Consider the following 18,670-nt stretch of genomic DNA (forward strand, 5'->3'; position numbering starts at 1 on the left):
AAATGAGCAAATAAAAAAAAAAAAAATCCACCCTTTGGAGTCTATCTGAAGGACTTATTTAATCTGCAGACTTACCAAAAATGTTGAAAACAAGTCAGAAAAGAACTGCATCTGTTTTGAAAATAATCAACAGCTGAACCTTGAGCTACTTTTAGAAGATTCATGGACTTCCAACCTAGTGTTTGGTTCATGCTGAACTTTGTGCTTAATGATTTTCACAGGCTGTTAGGGAACAGTTGTGCCATTCCACAGATTAAAACAGCCTTAGGGCTGCTAAAATATGTTCTAGCTGATAAGAGTTGCCAAAATGCTGTTATCTCCAGCAGTAATCAACAGAAACTCTCTGACCATACCTACCGCTAAATTGCACACTTTTTTCAGTATTAAAATGTATCATGATGGTTTTCCATAGGCTTGTCCTCTGTTGGGGACAAATCTCTGTATCTTCAGTCATGTTATTTGCACTTGTTACCCATCTGCTATTTTCTTTTTACAACTGGTGAAATACAGTTGCACCATGATGGAGAACACCCCAACTCTTTCCTCATTGCCTCGTCCAAAGCTTGCATCATATAAATGCTGATTTTAATGGAGGAATCCTCCTACATTTTCCCTCCTTTTTTATGTATATGCCAGTTCCTCTCAGAGAGAAGCAAATGAATCATTAATAACTGATTTTCCAAGTAATGTATAGATATGATGCATGAAAAATCTCAAAATCAATACCATTTATTCAATGGAAAAATGTATTCATGTTTCCTTCTTACTTTATTATAGTGCCTAGCTGTCCCTCCTGATGTTTTCAGTAGGCCCCTGGCACTTTAGAGGTGGATCATTTAACACAGTTCCTTCTTAAGTTTAGTCAAAATTTTCTTCTAATTTTTCAGTGGTGAAAGAAAACCAAAAATTGATCTGTTCAGAACATGTGTTGCTGCTATTCCTCGATTACTTCCTGATGGAATGTCAAAACTTGAGTTGATCGACTTGCTGGCAAGGTAAGCTGTACAAACATTGACTGCTCCAGGAGAACAGTGTGAAAAGCTGAGCCACAGAATTAGACAGAGATGTCCTAGCACCTTTTTACAGTTTCTATGGTTTTATTATGGTTCATAATTTTGTTAAAAAGTGGTTATGTCCTCCAGAACTCATTCCCATCAGTATGTAGGTTACATAATATTCACTGTTGTTCAAGACAGTCACAACATGTTACTTTTCTAACCATCACAGCAGTCTGGTTAACAGGAGAAAACATCTTTTCTGTGTAGTGAAAAAACAAGGAGATACCGGTTTAGTTTTGATTTATTATTCCCTCATGTCTCTTTGTTAAAACAGAATGTGCTAGATGTGGTATATTACAAAATCCTTTTTACATTATTATTAGCATAAAATTTTTAAAATATCAGTTTAAAAAATATTATATCCCTCCATTTAATTTGTCTGAGTAGATTTCACTCAACAAAGTAGTCTGCCACATGGCTCCTACACCACTTAGGTTTCAGGACTTGTGGCAAATAATTGTGATAACAGGTGCCAGTCAATATAGACAAGTCTGTTATATTTCAGTTCAACTATCCAAGACCAAGGTTCCAGCTTGTGTTCTTTATGTAAGTGGGTTATGGTATTAAATTGAACCAAGAGGGCTTTGCAGCATATTTCTCTCAGGTAACTGTGGCAAAGCCACCCTGTTCTTGCTTTTCAAACATCACAGATGTGAGAATGGCAGATGTGGGAGCCAGAAGGCAAGATACAAAACCAGTTTTTTCTGCTCCATGAACAACTAACTCCCAGTGATGTGCTAAAACGATTGATTCTGGTAGTAGTGCAGACAGCCAAACAAGCCAGATTATCAGCCAGCAGTAGGTGTGCTGTAGTGCATGGCCACCTTGATTTCTTTGTGTGCGCGTTGTCTGCTATAAATCACTTGTAGGTTGTTTTAAATCATTGCATTATTAAATTATACAGATGCCTTATTAAACAGTTGCATCAATTCTGCTTAAGGGAAATTTAAAAGGACATGTTTTCCTTTAATCCACTATTTTAACTAGAGTTCTATCCTGATTAATGGCCTTAACTGAGCTGGTATAAAGCACGTATCTATTCAGGTCACAGCTCTTCAGTCACAGGATTGTCCAGGTCAGATCTGTCACTACTTTTAAGAAAATTTGAACACCAGTGTGAATTTCTTTATAGATTAATGCTACCCTCCTTAAGTCTCACAACTGTCAATATAACCACTGGTCTATCTTTATTCTATCATCAAACTTCATTCAGAAAAGGTCAGCTGTGATTCTGAATGTCTCTTGGGAAATTGCCCTGCTGGGACAATGCAAGCTGTGAGTTTGCTGAGTTATCTGACTCTGACTTTGCAAAGAAGTGAGATGTCAAGAGGAGCTGGGGGAAGCTTCTCTGGAGCAATGTCAGAAGCAATTATATGCTCAGCCTTTCTCCAAGAGGGAAAACTTTGGAAATCTGTTCTCCTCTCCTATGTGTACTCGCGCTACAGCATCTTTTAGACATTGGCAGTGTTTTAAGTCATATTCCTAAGTATGAGCAAGGGAATCACAAATTAGGTAAAATAGGTAGGTACATCATAGGTTGGAAAGCGATTAACAAACAGTTTATGATTCAGAAGACTGGTGCTGAAACAACTGGATAGGGTCTCAGTATTGCAAAGCAGGATCACAAACTGAACAGATACAAAGAAGTGATGTTGGTATGAAAAGGCAAACCTTATTCACATGTATAGGTCTAGAAGGTTTTCAAAAATTTCTTCTGGTCTAATCAATATCAAGGATACCTGATTTGGAGAACAGCATGCAAACTGGGACACTGTAGTTGAAGATGAGACTGATCAGAGAACAAGGAGGAAAATGATAAGTGAATTGAAAAAATTAGGTCTGTTTAGCCTAGGACAGCATGAACTGAAAATAACTGTCTTCAAAAATATACCTTCAGGGAAGAAAGTAATAAACTGTTTAAAGAATTAATACCTAGCCAAGACTTCATGTAAATCACCAGAATGCCTCAGCACCAGAGCTGTTTCTACATTCTGTATACTGTCCCATAAAAATACTGTTTATTTGAGACCAGGCTGACTACTTCTCCCAATTTTGAAAGTGTAAGCCCAGAAGCTAAGCGTCTGCAGTTCTAGTGAACACTGCATTACAATATTGTGTGTTCTGGATCAGAAACTAGACTCAATACAGGGATAAGAAACTAAGAGGTAAGATTTCAGTTTCTCCCTGTTTTTCAAAAGAGCCCTAGAAGCTGTTCTGCCAGGGATTTCTGGGAGCCTGTGGTGTTGAAATGGAAAGCTGTTAAATATTTTCTTTTCACAAGAGATAAAGTTACGTTTTTGAGTTAATTGGTTCTTGTATTCACAGTTTGGTTAGAGTTTTTCATAATCAAAACAGATCTGTCTTTTGGTGGTTTTCAGAAGCAGTCTGTAAGTCAGCAGCTAGACTTTTTTTTCAGGACAGCTGCATTCAAATTATAAACCATGAAGCAGATGTCAAGTGTATACTGTACCTTTTGCCCTTTCTCTGCCCACTGCAACCATTCATTACAAATTCCCGAGCAGGTCTTAAATTTAACTGACTCAAATGCAAACAAACTTGTACTTGCTTCCTGCACTGCCTGTCATAGAGTGGTAATACATAGATGCATTCTTAAGCTCAATTTGAATTTCATTTTGTTAGATAGTGCCACTGGGCAGTAACTTGGGCTTAGGAGATGGCTTTTGTATCCTCTTCTCTGTTATTGCTTTGTGTCATTGTGAATGTCATTTCATGGGTGACTTAATTGTGGTCTCAAAACGTTTTGCTTGTTTATCTGGTTTTGTCATTCCAAAAGGGAGACAAAAATGATTGTTTCTTATCCCAACAAAATACTGTGTTTCTAAATAAATATAGAAGGTCACATGCTTATTAAAGCACAACAGTTATTTTTGGAGTCATACTCACCAGGGGTGAATTTTCATGGCAGTTGTTTTCTTTTCGCTTAAATAAAATGTCCCCTGCCTCCAAATTAGGCAGCTATAATGAACCAGATTTTTTATGAACCACATCTCATCATACGCTTCCAACTGAATGGACTTTGGTTCCACTCCATTTGCTATTTTGGGTTTTTTTTCTCCTAGCTTTCTGTCCATTTCATTATAATGAGTCCTCCTTTTCAGCTATGTAGATTAAATGTAGATAAAATACTTTGAAAATGAGTTCTAACACACTACAGAAAATTACAGTCTCATGGGTAATTAAAACAAAATACATCATAAAGGCAATGAACCAAAAATTGCAGAACACACTAATCTGAATTTACTTTATTCTGCCAACTTCTAACACAGAAGTGGTTTGATGATTTCTGAGTCAAAAGAAAGTATAATTTTTTTTTTATGTTGAGAAGGACTTCAACATGATGCAAATAAAGAAGAAAATAAAATTTGAAAATGGGATCTGAAATGTCACTGTCTTTCAGAAGGACTTTGAGGGTGTTCAATGTGTTTCTAAAAGTATAGAAAGTCCTGAGGCTGTTTTCTGCATTTCCTCATCCTAAGTTATTTAAAACATAAAGCAGTTTTTAATTCAAATGCCTAATGTTAATTCTTTTGAAGATTTGCTTTCATTAATTGTGAGTTGATCTTGGCTAAAGATTTGTTTTAACTGTTAGCTGACCTGTTGTGACTCTTTTATTTTTATATTTTATGTTAAAAAACAAATACATGAATTCTAAAATTATGTATTTCTAAGCCTTTTATTATCATACCTACATGGAAGTTAGTGAGTTATGAATAAATAAAAAAATATATTTAGTTTGAAAAAAGTTGCCAAATTATGTACTTTAGAGATACCCTGTTTTAGGAGGGGAGCACACTTCTTTTTGATCCATGAATATCTTCTGCTGTGTCAAGAATTACAATATAGAAAACAGGTCAAGGATGTTTATTTAGGTCAGCAATAATGAAACCACGATAGCCTCGTCCACCATTGTCAGTGGGAATTTTCCATCACTTTAATGTAGTGACAAACATTCCTCATATCTTTTATTATCTGACATTTACTTTTACTTACAGGCTGTCCATCCATATGGATGATGAACTTCGACACATTGCACAGAATTCTCTCCAGGGCCTACTTGTTGACTTTGTTGACTGGCGGGAGGATGTACTCTTTGGTTTCACTAATTTTCTGCTACGTGAAGTGAATGATATGCATCATACCCTTCTTGATACTTCACTGAAGTTGCTGCTACAATTGCTTACACAATGGAAGCTTGTCATACACACTCCAGGAAAAGCTTCTGAGCAGGCTAAAACCAGATCTGCAGAGGTATGCAATCAAGAGATCTGTGTCCTAACATTTTTACTAATTGAAGGCAGAAATTATGTTCCTTGATAATGCTGTGGTTTGTGTGTTTTGTATTTACTCACCTGAAAAGTATTCACTGTGCAAAATTTTTTTAGGTAATTAGTTCACGTGTCTTTTGAGGACAGCCATGTCCTTGTGTAATACAGCAGATGTTGTTGTTGAGCAACATAAGAGAATGCATGTCAAACTGAAATATGCACATCAACAAAAGCATATAAAGGGAAGTATGTGTATGTAGATGTGGCAGAAGGACATTTTCCCAGGGCTGAAACAGATTGCTCCCAGATAGTGGGAGCGCTGTGAAGAGTGAAGTGGATCTTCTTTTCCCTTGGTTGATTCAGAAACATCAAAGAACCTGATTGTTACCGTAGCCTGCTGTCTCCATGTGTTACAAACATTTCTGGGAACTGAACAGCTTTTCTCCTGCTTCTCCCATCTGCACTGTCCCACAGATATTTTCATTATGAGAACTGATTTTTAGGCTTCTTATCTTGTCAACTAATCACACGGAGTATGTTTTCCTTTGGGCAAACAAGATGTGTGTTTTATATCACAGAGGAACATTAATTAATAGATAATAACAGGAGTACATACAAATGTAGAAAAGAGAGTTCTCACATACTTTTTGTTACATATATTGTTACACTTTACTAGTGGGGTTGGGTTCTAGAGGCCACCTACCTAAGGTGTTGGCTGCTACAGGACTAAAGGAGGACCTGAGGACATGCTATCTGGAGTAGAAAAAGTGTGGTGTTCACCGTCTGACTGATTCATTCATTCATTTTTTAGTGGAGGGTGGAAAAAAGTGGGTAGATTAATTGAAAATTAGAGGAAAGGATTTGTTCAAAGGACTCTGCTCATACATTACTTTTGTGGAACCAAAAAGCTACGAAATTTGATTGTTTGAGAGAATATGTCAAGTTTCCCCATCTGGCATCCTCATGGCCTCTGCATTTTGATTCTTTATATGATCTAGTTAATAGAATATTTCTTGGAGACCTGGTTTGCAAACACCACCTCTCCATTTCCCCCCCTTGCACTGTTCTACAGTTGATACCAAACGGATCCAGCCACAGGATGCAGTCGGAAAGGAGCCCCTATTCCAACGTCCTGCACGCAGTTGAAGGATTCGCGCTGGTTCTGCTGTGCAGTTTCCAGGTGGCGACACGGAAATTGGCTGTTCTAATCCTCCGAGAAATCCGTTCCTTATTCTTGGCCCTTGGCCAGGCAGAGGTAGGATTTTTCTCTTCTGGAGCTTTGAGTTGAAATTTCCTGAAGATAAAGCTCAAAACTGCTATTACCGTTGCTTTTAGTGTAATTGCTGCAGTGTAGCAGGTATGCACTTAGTTTATAAAAAAGCATTTGATCTCAGCTTACTGTTTCTATTTGCCTTAACACTGCAAACGTTTCTGTGGACTCAACAAGGTAACATGAATGGTAAATGCCCTGTATAACAATACGAAGGGAAATGTACAGCAGCTTCTATTTTCTCTTGGAATTATGTGAATGTAAAATACACTGTAAAACCTTTTCTATAGCATGGGCCTTTTTTGTATTGTCAAGATTATAAATTTATATTGGAAATGAAACCCATTCCTGTGCCATCCCTTTGTGGGTTAAAAAACCCACAGCATAAGACACCTTTCAGATCATTCACATATATTTTTCTTCTATAGTAAAGACCTCTAAGTCTTTTTTATGGGTACAGAAATATGGAGAGTCACGTTGTGTACTGGCGGTCACAGCTCAGTGAGCCATCTAAATGCCTAAGAACACAAATATGTGTTTTCATGGCAAAGGAATGCTTCAATAAACAGTAAGCTAATTTTTCAGTCTTTTGATACTAGCTATCCAAAGTCATTTGGGATTTTCTGATATGTGCTTTTGTTCTCTAAGCAGTGAGCTATAGCCACAAATTAACTTCATTTCAAACCACAGCTTGGATCTGGTTCTGAGATTAATTTGGAAAAGACAAAATGTACCCATCGTTAACAATGAATATTTTTAGCTACTTCAGAATCATGTCATAATTTTTAGATGTTTCTGTTGCATATCCCAGAAACAAAAGAAGGGAAATAATTTGGTCAGAAGAGTAAACTTGTATTCTCTGTGTTATTCAGGATGATGACAGACCTATGATTGATGTCATGGATCAGTTGAGTTCTTCTATTCTTGAAAGCTTTATTCATGTGGCTGTTTCAGACTCAGTAAGTACTGCTTTACTGTTACTGCTTATGTTTGCATAACAAATATTAGACATGAAATACTAAAAATTATACTACTAAAAAAATCAAAGAAATCATAGAGCTTTACTGCTCCAGCCATCTACCCAAGAGCTCCAATGCTCCACAATGTCCCAGACAATCTGTTCCATGAAAGCAATGATACTATGGATATGGAAGATACTGCATACAGAAAAAAGAACAGTTGAGAAAGTCACATTGCTAGCACCACCTAATGCTGGAGGCAGTCACTGCTATCATCTGTTTGAGAAGGGAATCAGCTTCAGCCCCCTTGTGTCCTCAGGAAGTGGCCCTGCCTGCATACCTGAGCATAAGCTCCAGAGTAATTCACAGCAGGGATGAAGCTCTCCTTTTGCTCTCTCAGGGGTCTGATGTGTCTGACATGCATCAGAGGAAGCAGAGATTGAGCATTTTAAATAAAAAAGTTTCAGTAGAAGAACTGATACATAAGATGACTCATTTTGCATGCTGTCCTAGAGATTAGTGAAAAGCCCATTTCCAGAGGGCAGGAACAATCAGTTTGGGGCACTTTTCAGCCTGATTGAGTTTAAAGCAACAAATGATCCTGTCCACATTGAGTGCCCTCTCCAGGGCACTTTTGGATTTGTGGATTTGAGATACATGTTTTGTACTCAAAAAAGTAACTCCAGCCAGCAGCTAAGCCTCGACAACTGCTCATTCACTTCCCTCCAGTGGGACTGGGGAGAGAATCAGAAGGGTCAAAGCTGGAGAACTCCTGGGTTGAGATGCAGACAGTTTAACTGGGAAAGTAAAAGCCATGCACAGAAGCAAAGCAAAACAAGCAATTAATTCACCCGTTCCCATGGGCAGGCAGGTGTTCAGCCATCTCCAGGAGAGCAGGGCCCCATCACATATAGCGGTGTCTCGGGAAGGCAAATGTCTTCACTCCAAACATCCCTCTTCCTTCTTCTTCCCCCACTTTATACACTGAGCATGATGTCATATGGTATGGAATCTCCCATTTGGTCAGGTGGGGTCACCTGTCCTGGCTGTGTCTCCTCCCAGCCTCCCAAGCACCCCCAGCATCCTCACCAGCATGGCAGAACAAGAAGCAGAAAAGGCCTTGGCCCTGTGCTTACCCTGCTCATCAACAACAAAAACATCTCTGTATTATCAACCCTGTGTTCAGCACAAATCAAAACACAGCCCCATACCAGTCACTGTGAAGAAAATAAACTCTACCCCAGCCAAAACCAGCACAGAAGGGGACATTAAACTGGTGTGGAGTTTGGGCCCCTGTGCATCTGGGAACAGAAACTGAACAAGAAAGAGACATTCTGACTTCATAATACAGGAATTAGGAAATTTGTCTGAAAGAGCGGCACCTGGGTTGGGGTGTTGCAGTTTTTAGAAGCCAAGGTTTGAATTTTGTGCTTTCATTCTGTTCATTAATAATAAAGCAAAGCAAATGTGTTGCCTCTGTCCCTGGTTTCTGAGTAGCACAGCAAGGAGAGTTAATTTATCTTTTCTCTCCACAGACAACAATCCCATTAACACACAGCGTGGATTTGCAGTGGCTGGTGGAGTGGAATGCTGTCCTAGTGAACAGCCATTATGATGTGAAAAGTCCTTCCCATGTCTGGATTTTTGCACAGTCCGTTAAAGACCCGTGGGTTCTCTGCCTTTTCAGTTTTCTGAGGCAGGAGAATCTCCCAAAGCACTGTCCTACAGCGCTCAGCTATGCTTGGCCATACGCCTTCACGAGGCTACAGCTGATAATGCCTCTTGTGGATCCAAAGTAAGTGACAATATGAATTTCACTTTCTTTTGTGTGGGCTGTGGGATTTTAATGTAAACTTTTCTTTGGTCTTGTGTTTGAGTATCAGTCCACTCATCCTGCAAGGTGTCACACAGAAATTGGTGCTACACAGGTTTGAGTTTTGTAATTGTAGCTTGTATGGTGGAAAGCTCCCATTTTCTACCTTTGTTTCCTGTGTCTCATGTAATTTTGAATTGCAGCTGATAGATACATAGCATGATTTATTCCCTCTTAAAATGTTTTAAAGTATTTTAATTAAGACTTTGGTACTTGTAATTAAGACTGGAAGATTGTTTTAAGAATTATAAATAATTTTTAAATTCTAGTATTCCTGTTAATGCAAAGAAAACAAGCACAGCAAGTAGTGGAGACAACTATGTTACTTTGTGGAGAAACTACCTTATTCTGTGTTTTGGAGTAGCAAAGCCCAGTATTATGAGCCCAGGACACCTGCGTGCTTCAACACCAGAGATCATGGCTACCACTCCTGATGGAACCATGAACTACGATAACAAGGTGATGCAACCTGTTACAAGTAAACTATTCCTTTAGGAGAATTTTAAGCTGCATCTGCATGCAAAACCCTGTCCTGATGAAAGTATTTCAGTTAGGGAATGTTTTGATATATGCAAACTACATAACAAACATATTTAACAACTAAAACATCTGTATGATATGATGTGTTGATAAATATTTGGCAAGAGTCATGGTGTTTTCAATATATTGCTTTTTTTTTTGTTTGCATTCTGGGTGATGTGCATTCAAAATATAGAAGGTCTGAACATGTGTTTTGAAGTTAACTTTCGTTTGTCATCTCCTTTCTTTCTTTCTTTGTAGAGCACTCCAATTCGTAAATTTAAAACATTAGGAAATAAAGCAGATTTCAAATGCAAATTGTATTCCTGTTGGATGTATGCCTGTCAGAAGCAATAATATATAAAATATACTTCCAAGTAGTAGCAACCTGAGAGGAGCAGTAGCTTCACAAGTGCAATTACTGGAATATTTTAATGAAGCAACAAATAAAATAAAAAACAAATAAAATAAATTGCAATAATCTGTACTAAAGCAAAGAGATTTCCCAGATGTATTTACTTGTTAGGTATTATTGAAATGATTGTCAGATAGCAGACATCCAGTTAGACTGGTCGATTGATATCTGTAATTGTAAAATCATTCCAGCATGTTTTAAAAATATGTATTGATTCTCAGACAATGTTTGTAAAAAAAATGTGTTTACTTTATATTGATATCCTGAGAAATTCAACAATATTTTAATATATTTTAGGCTATTGGAACTCCATCTGTTGGAGTCTTACTAAAGCAGCTAGTTCCTTTGATGAGACTTGAAAGCATAGAAATAACAGAATCACTTGTATTAGGATTTGGAAGAACAAATTCGCTTGTTTTCAGGTACTTCTCCACTTACCATATTCTCAGTTATTTGCCTATAATACAAGTGTTTTATTTTTGTTGTAACTTAAATATATATTTAAAATTATATTTGCACTTTAGAGCTTCATTTTTATATGTTGGATAAAATATTTATGCTTTTCAAAGGACATTAGATTTTTTTAATAAGTATTTATGGTTTTTTGATTTAGGGAGTTAGTAGAAGAGCTCCACCCACTAATGAAAGAAGCCCTAGAAAGAAGACCAGAGGTTAGTTGCAAAAATCAAATGTACTAGTTTTTTAAATGAAAAATTATTTTTAAAATAGTAATTCTGTCTGTTTGAAATATAAATATATTCTTTTGTACTAACTGGAAAATTAATTCTGTTTCCAACAAGAATTTTATTAATTGTATAATTTAAAATAATTCCATTAAAACCTAGTTTAATTTAAATTCTGATAGTGATCTGAAATGTACAATATAGAATTCCATTCTGAGGAAAAATTTCCCATCCAATATGGAACTGCCTGATACAGAAATTGCATATATTGGAAATTCACTTAAAGTATCTGAAAAAAAAAAAGCTTTAACACAGCTGGGCTACAAGCACATTTTGTAGCAGCATTTAGATGTGCTTTTATTTTCAGGGCAGGCAGGGTTACCTATTTCAACTTCATGGAATCACAGAATCACAGCATGGCTGGAAAGGACCAAACCTCCCTGCTCAGGCAGGGTCATCCTGGATCACATGGCACAGGATTCATTCCAAATACGTTCCGTTAACTGACAAATTCCATCGGAGTTTTCATTATAGTGCTCTCTTTAATTTCAAGAGAAAGTAGTGCTGGAAGGGTTCCCAACGGATCTTCCAACCCACACGAGAGAGAATTCTGTGTTCTTAAAAACCTCTGGTGGTAAAATCTGTAGCCTCAGTAAGCAGTTTTGTTGCAGGATGTGTCTGTGCAGGTAAACACAAAAGCCATAGGGAGAGCTTCAGTACTGGACTCGAGTTCTGCTCAGTTTTCCCTCCTTGACTCAGTTTTGGACCATTCCATCTGGCTCCAAGATAGAAATCTGAGATGGCTCATGGACAATTCTTAATAATTCTGTGTCTGGTAAACGTCCACAATCATTTCCATTCTGCATTGCTTCACACCTCAATTCTGTTGTGTGGCTTCCATCCCTATGAAGTCGCTGATTTGAAGGTCACCTGTTTTGATACTGGGCAGAAGTAGAGTAATACATCTTAGTGCAGCCAATTGCCTCTGCATTTTCACTGTGCACCATTTAAGACAACTTAGACTTGAAAATCCTTTTCCGGAGACATACATATCCAGTGTACCCTCAGGAAAAGAATTGCAAGAATTCAGAAGTTTACTGTATGCAGCAAGAACAAATTCAGCACATGGAATTGTCACTAGAGGAATATGAGAACAAGAGACTGTGATTTTAATTCCTGTATTTTCCCTTATATGAATAAATGGGACACCTTCCTGCAAAGCAGTGCCACCTGGAAACCCAGCAGTGACTGTATGGGCTGTGTGGCTGTAGGGATCATGGCAAGCCTCCATGTCAGCAGGCAGGTGTCCAACACACCAGAAACAACGTCCTTGAACATATGCTGTGACTAGGAGGAGAATTCCCGGCCTGTCCAAGAGCTGCAGGGATAAACCAAAATGGACATTACACAAGATCCGCCCTGTGGGTGCTGGCACGGAGCTTTGCCAGATCACCTCTGACACTGCTGCAGGAGGCAGCTGTGTCTGTTAAATACTGTATTAAAACTGCTTTTTTCTCTACATGTGCTTCCTGGAGCCTTAAAGGTGTAACAAGAGAAAAACAGGGCTCAAGTCAAATGGCATAATAACTGGAATAAAACCTTTGGCTGGGATGCTGCAATTCTGCCAGTTCTGGGTCAGAATACCAGACAAAGCATCATTTTGTTCTCCCACACATCTACTGCTGGCCATGGACAAGAGTCAGAGTTCTAGAAGAGATAAGCCTTTGATTTTAGTATTGCTCAGTTTTGAAGAGCAAAATCTGCATTTTCTCTGAGCTTTTCTTGTTTCTTTGAGTGCAACACAGCTTTTTTACTTTCTCATGTGTTTTTTGCTTAGGGTTGATGCAGAATACAAACAAGTAAATTTAGCCTTTCAGCAAAGAGCAGGCCTTGTTTCATTCACGTCCTTCCAGGAAAGACAGAAGACAGAAAGGACAGCTTTTGAGAAGACAGAGAGATACAATGAGCCGGTTAACAACCATGCAGTCCTGTTCTGTGGGAGGGATTCATTACTGTGGGCAAAACTCCTGCAGTCAACACACCCAGTACTGGGCTGGAGTGGTGTCTGCAGCGAGCTCACTTGAATGTGCATGATGGTGTGCTGCAGCATTGCCAAGTTCAGGGATGGCTAATCACTAAGGTACCTTCCTTAGGTCTGGATGTACATTCTCTACTATAAATGCCTCCAGCACCCAAACTAGATGACATTAAACTAACATGAATATCCCTGTTACCTGAAGATAGCATGGGTTTTTGCTACAGGAACCTTGAATATTAGTTATTTCTGTCCAGTATTTCATTATTTAATTTCCACATTTTCAATAAGTACTAAGGCAGTTGTTAATATTTTTTCCAAGAATATTTACAAAGACAAAAAATTGATCATATTTAGTTCCTTGTTGATGTATAAGCGCAATGATATACTGCAATATCCAAAAGTACTTGGGTTCCTTTGTGAAGAAAATTCTTGAACTGGAATTCTTAAATCTCACTGTGATACTGGCATTTCTAAAGCTACTAGTTTTTAATGTGTACACCTATGCATATAAACATGGTTGTTATTTTAAATTCCAAGAACAAGAAACGTCGAGAACGACGAGATCTACTAAGACTGCAGCTACTGCGAATTTTTGAACTCCTTGCTGATGCTGGTGTTATAAGTGACAGGTAGGACTATCACTCTTCATAAATACTGGATTTTTACATGAAACAATTTTCAGTGTTTGCCACACTGAGATTATGTCAGTATGTTCTTTGAGGAATTGTGTGGTCTATCAGATATGAGATATTTGCATGCGTTTCTGCAGAAAACTGTAGCATAACTACTCTGTTATTGTATATTAATCTGCAACTTTCCTTTATGCTAGTACAAATGGAGCCTTAGAAAGAGATACACTAGCCCTTGGAGCCTTGTTCTTAGAGTATGTTGATCTGACTCGCATGCTTTTGGAGGCTGAAAATGATAAAGAAGTTGAGATCCTTAAGGATATGAGAGCACATTTCAGTGCAATGATTGCCAACTTGATACAGTGTGTTCCAGGTATGGAGCTAAATTATGCATTTAATATAAGTATTGGAAAAGTAATTTTTTTCTTTCTTTTTTTTTGTCTGTGCTTTTTTCCTTGCTTTTGAATGTTCATATAATGAATGTAAAGTGGAATGTAGAAAAAGAAAATGTTCAGAAGTCTGCTAAGATTGAAATAAAAATACCAATAAAGCTTGATGAAGCTTGTAATAGTCATGTCTAAGAATCACCTCTTTAAAAGCCCAGCAAAGAAATTGTCTGTGACCTCCAGGGGCTCCAGTTTTCTTATTATTATTTTCTCCCATCTGACTTGATTGCCAGACTCTTCATAAACTCAGACAGACCTTAAAAAATACAAGTACGTGCAGACAATGTGCAATATTAAATGCAGTGAAAACCTTGCCCAAGGTGTTGAGACATTATCCCATGTTACCTGACTCAACTATATCACAAAAATTTATCCAGTTGATTTCATGCTTTTTATATATTGCAATATCACTTCAGAAATATAATAACATAATTACATTAGCAAAAAACAAACAAACAAAAAAAAAGCCTCTGCTTTAAAGGCCTGAATGCAATTACTGGAAGATGAGGTCTGCTTTTTTTTCATTTGCTCAGGTAATTCAGTGTTCAGAATATATACCACATATTTGTCATAAACAAAGAGCCACCAAGTTTCTTTTATTTATTGCCCCTACCTATTACTGTATTAGAGTGAGACACATGCATTGTTTAGGCTCACATTTAAGGAATCAGAAAAATCAAGTAAATATTTGCCATGAAAGGAATGCAGGAGGCAGTGAAAAATGTTGATTTTATAATTAGATCTTTAAATGCTATTTTTCTCTATAGTCAGATATACATGTTTGTATAACTATACATTAATTCAAAACTGAAGTTTCTTAGAAATAAGATGCACCTTACTCACTTGGTTAGATTTTTTAAGGAGCTTAGATACTTTGGAGTAAGTGTATGCTGAACATATAAAATCCCCTCTCTTTTTGTAGAAATTTGAAAATCATATCATCATTGTGCCACATGAATGTGTATTTAATATTAACAAATCACAACTATTTCTATTTCTGTTCACTTAGTTCACCACAGGAGATTTCTCTTCCCTCAGCAGAGCTTGAGGCATCACCTGTTCATCTTATTCAGTCAGTGGGCAGGACCTTTCAGTATTATGTTCACACCACTGGACCGTTACAGTGACAGAAATCACCAGATTACAAGATATCAGTATTGTGCATTAAAGGTACTAAAATTTCACTATACAAAGCAGTAACAGCAGTTTTTTCAGTGAAAATACAAGTTGTTGTGGAGTCTATTTCCTTTTACTTCAAAGAAATTTGAATTTGCATACTTGATGCAAACTTGTATGCTCATATGCAAATGTACAGTGGTATCATAGAATATAGCACTGAAGTTAATTTTCTTTTCTTTGTTGACACTTTTCAAGGCTAATTATTTTAAAAACCAGAGTGCATTTTGAAATTTTACTTAGCTGTTCATTAATGGGTTAGCAGATTCAGCAAGGAGCTCTTAGGCTCTGAAATTAGGTGTAGTTCAGATGCAGTACCTCAGGATACCGAGTCTGTACCAATGTACAACTGAGGAATGCCTCCCACGCTTGCCTGGAGACATGCTCAGCAATAATGTACTTCTGTGGCAAACTAGTTGCAACTCCCTTGTGTGAGTAAGCTGGGAAAGTAATAGTTTATGTACTTAAATAAGCTGCACCACTGGCTGTAAGACAGTTTTAATTTTTGCAGCAACATACTGTTGAAACATCTGAGTGTATTTTAATTGTTTTTGCAGCTTGGTTTGTGAATACTGGGTAAAATCACAAAATAGATCTTGAAGATAGTAGTCCCCTCAAAGTGCTTTGAGCATGATCTGGAATCCAGTAAAATCTGTAACAAAGTAATGATTGAATTCTACCTGTCAGCCAGCTGTTACCATTTTCACCATAGCTCCCTCCAAACAGAAAGCAAGTGGCAGTCCTGTTAGCCTGGGCTGAAATCATTCTGAAAGGTTTGTTGTGCCACTGTTTGTGTGACTGAAGTTCCATGTGCTTCCAGGCCATGTCGGCTGTGCTCTGCTGCGGACCTGTGTTTGATAATGTGGGTCTTTCCCCCGATGGATATCTTTACAAATGGCTTGATAACATTCTGGCTTGTCAAGACTTACGTGTAAGTACTGACCAAAATGCCGCACTGATGAGCAGTCACTCACTGTACTGAGTGAGTAAAGAGTTTGTAAAGTGTTCTCTTTCTTCTTAAAGAACATGAAATGGATTATTGCTGCCATTTTCCATTTCTGTGAAGATGGGCTTTGACTTTGTACCTACATAGTCATAGTTCTGTGTTTGTAGCTGACTCAACTGCCTCTGATTGAGGAGGAGTAGACTGGTGATTTATACCAAGTGGAGAGAGTGAAACAACTCTCACTTTCCCTTTTGGTATCTTGCACTTTGTCCTGCTGTTCTCCCTAAAACTCTCATACCAGCCCACATAACTCTGCTAAGGAAAGGCAAATAGCAGAATGTAAATAAATACATGTGATGCAGCTAGAGGATAGAGGCTGTGGGAATGATAATTGATTAGGGAAAAAAAAGGTTAAACAATTTATGGAAAGAATGAATAGCTGCAGAGAAAATCCTTCAGAAATTACATGGGATTTTGGAATGTTGCTAGGGACAGAGCTATAAAGATATATGCAAGTTATACACAGTCTCTACAAGCAGTCACCTACACTTGGTGACAGAATATTAATAGGCATTGATGTTTGCTGTGCCAGCACTACCCTGTACTGAAAGAACAAGAAGTCCAAGCCTTAGTTGTGATGTGTTTGTAGCAGTGGTGGTACCAGCATTAAGGGATTCACAGTCTGTAGGGAGAGTTGTTAGCTTGCTTGATGTAGTTGGATTAAACATACACGTTTTCAGTCTTGTAAAAGGTATTTTTCTTTGTCTGCCTTGCTTCTGTGTTAGTCAAAAGAAGGATAAACTTGAAAGCTTGTCGCTCTGTGAAATTCACATGAAGTAGGAAATAGTTAACAAGTCAGTTAATTGATATAAAAGGAAGTTGCCCAAAAACACTTACCAAGTATCTTAGATTTTCCAAAAATTCTGCTTTTTTTTTTGTCATTGTGCCCAATTTTGGAAAATTTATTTTATTCATGTAGTCTTTGTACATACCATTTTTTCAAGTGATGAGTATTGAAACCTGAGTCACATTCCAACTCTGCTGTCCCTAAAATAAATCAATTACAAATGTTCTGATTTCTACTTCCATACTTGAATTTTCCATTATTGCCCTGTTTTGCCTGTGTCACTCTGAGAATTTTAGAGAATGAATGTATCTATCATGTTTTGACATTTGTTTAGGTTCACCAGCTTGGCTGTGAAGTTGTAGTCTTGTTGCTAGAGCTGAATCCTGATCAAATCAATCTCTTCAACTGGGCAATAGATCGATGTTACACAGGATCATACCAGCTTGCCTCTGGGTGTTTCAAAGCCATTGCAACTGTGTGTGGAAGCAGGTATTAATTGATTTATTAATCTACACTTTCAAATGTAAAGAAAACTGGAGGTTCTGCTCGCTGTGTTGTTAGGAGCTGTTGGTTACACACATATATTCTCAAACAGTTTTTGGGACTGTATTGCTTGATTTTCATGATTCCAAAAACAAAGTGATGTGCTTGGTAGAAGATGTTCTTACTATAGGTGCATTTGAAATCTGGGGAATTTTGATGCTATTTTGCTCAGAAAGATACAAACAAAACTACAACAGTTTTATTTAAATGTAGGTCATAAATCTGTTTTCAAGAGATTTGGCATGGTTTTTAATTTAATTTATAAAAGGAAAAATGTTTTCAATGTCAATAGCTTGAAAGTCATTATTTTGACTTGTCATTATCTTGAAAGTCATGTTCTTTTTCTAAACTGGCTTTCATTTGATTTATTTAGTTCCTTTCCTGTCAACTGGTATCATCATTACTGCTAATGCTGAGCAAGCACAAAGCTACATGAGGAAATTAGTACAAATATTGCTTTTGTGTCAGGCCTTCATAAAACTCTATCCCTTTTTTTCATTTTCAAAGACAAAATTTATAGAGAAATTAGATAATTCAACAAGTTGCATTTTATTAAAATAAATGTGAAAATTTACTCTTCAAAAACATAATTTGGCAAGATGTCTGATCAGCATAGAGAAATACTCAGTAGAGAAATAATTGGGGTTTGGAAAATCAAAATAAGTCACAAATTTCATTGTTTTCCTGCAAAACTGTTTTGTTCTTGCAGGAACAACTAGACTAGAGGCTGCATTACATGGAGGCTTTTAGAAATATGAATGGAATTTGGTGTTTGCAAATTCAATGATGTTAACAGGGTTTTTATTTTAATGAACACAGAAACATTGCCGTTTCAGTCAGTCATTTTTCCTCAAATTGTGTTACCTGTGCCACTGTGACCTAAAAATTATTCTTTTCCATTCTTACAGTAAAAATTGAGAGTATGATCTTTGTGATTTATTTTGAATGGAAAGTTGTGGGATCAAAATCAAATCGATTATCT

The 18,670-nt window shown here is 37.3% G+C and overlaps 1 protein-coding gene across 7 annotated transcripts in view; it reads left to right on the top strand.

The window, feature by feature from the left end:
- The window catches only part of FRY (FRY microtubule binding protein), a 225,272-nt gene that overhangs the window by 139,918 nt on the left and 66,684 nt on the right, over window positions 1-18,670 (top strand). For all 7 annotated transcript variants that reach the window (XM_054272258.1, XM_054272257.1, XM_054272262.1 and 4 more), the window contains 13 exons: window positions 888-995; window positions 5,072-5,327; window positions 6,417-6,599; window positions 7,487-7,573; window positions 9,109-9,368; window positions 9,716-9,905; window positions 10,678-10,802; window positions 10,994-11,051; window positions 13,639-13,730; window positions 13,931-14,103; window positions 15,186-15,346; window positions 16,173-16,283; window positions 17,480-17,634. In XM_054272258.1, the coding sequence (XP_054128233.1) occupies window positions 888-995; window positions 5,072-5,327; window positions 6,417-6,599; window positions 7,487-7,573; window positions 9,109-9,368; window positions 9,716-9,905; window positions 10,678-10,802; window positions 10,994-11,051; window positions 13,639-13,730; window positions 13,931-14,103; window positions 15,186-15,346; window positions 16,173-16,283; window positions 17,480-17,634 (1,959 nt within the window). The remainder of the gene's footprint in view (window positions 1-887; window positions 996-5,071; window positions 5,328-6,416; window positions 6,600-7,486; window positions 7,574-9,108; window positions 9,369-9,715; window positions 9,906-10,677; window positions 10,803-10,993; window positions 11,052-13,638; window positions 13,731-13,930; window positions 14,104-15,185; window positions 15,347-16,172; window positions 16,284-17,479; window positions 17,635-18,670) is intronic.

This window comes from Melozone crissalis, unplaced genomic scaffold (genome assembly GCF_028551555.1).
Source record: "Melozone crissalis strain CALT ecotype California unplaced genomic scaffold, PUWL_Pcris_2 ptg000013l_1, whole genome shotgun sequence".
Lineage (NCBI taxonomy): Eukaryota > Metazoa > Chordata > Aves > Passeriformes > Passerellidae > Melozone > Melozone crissalis.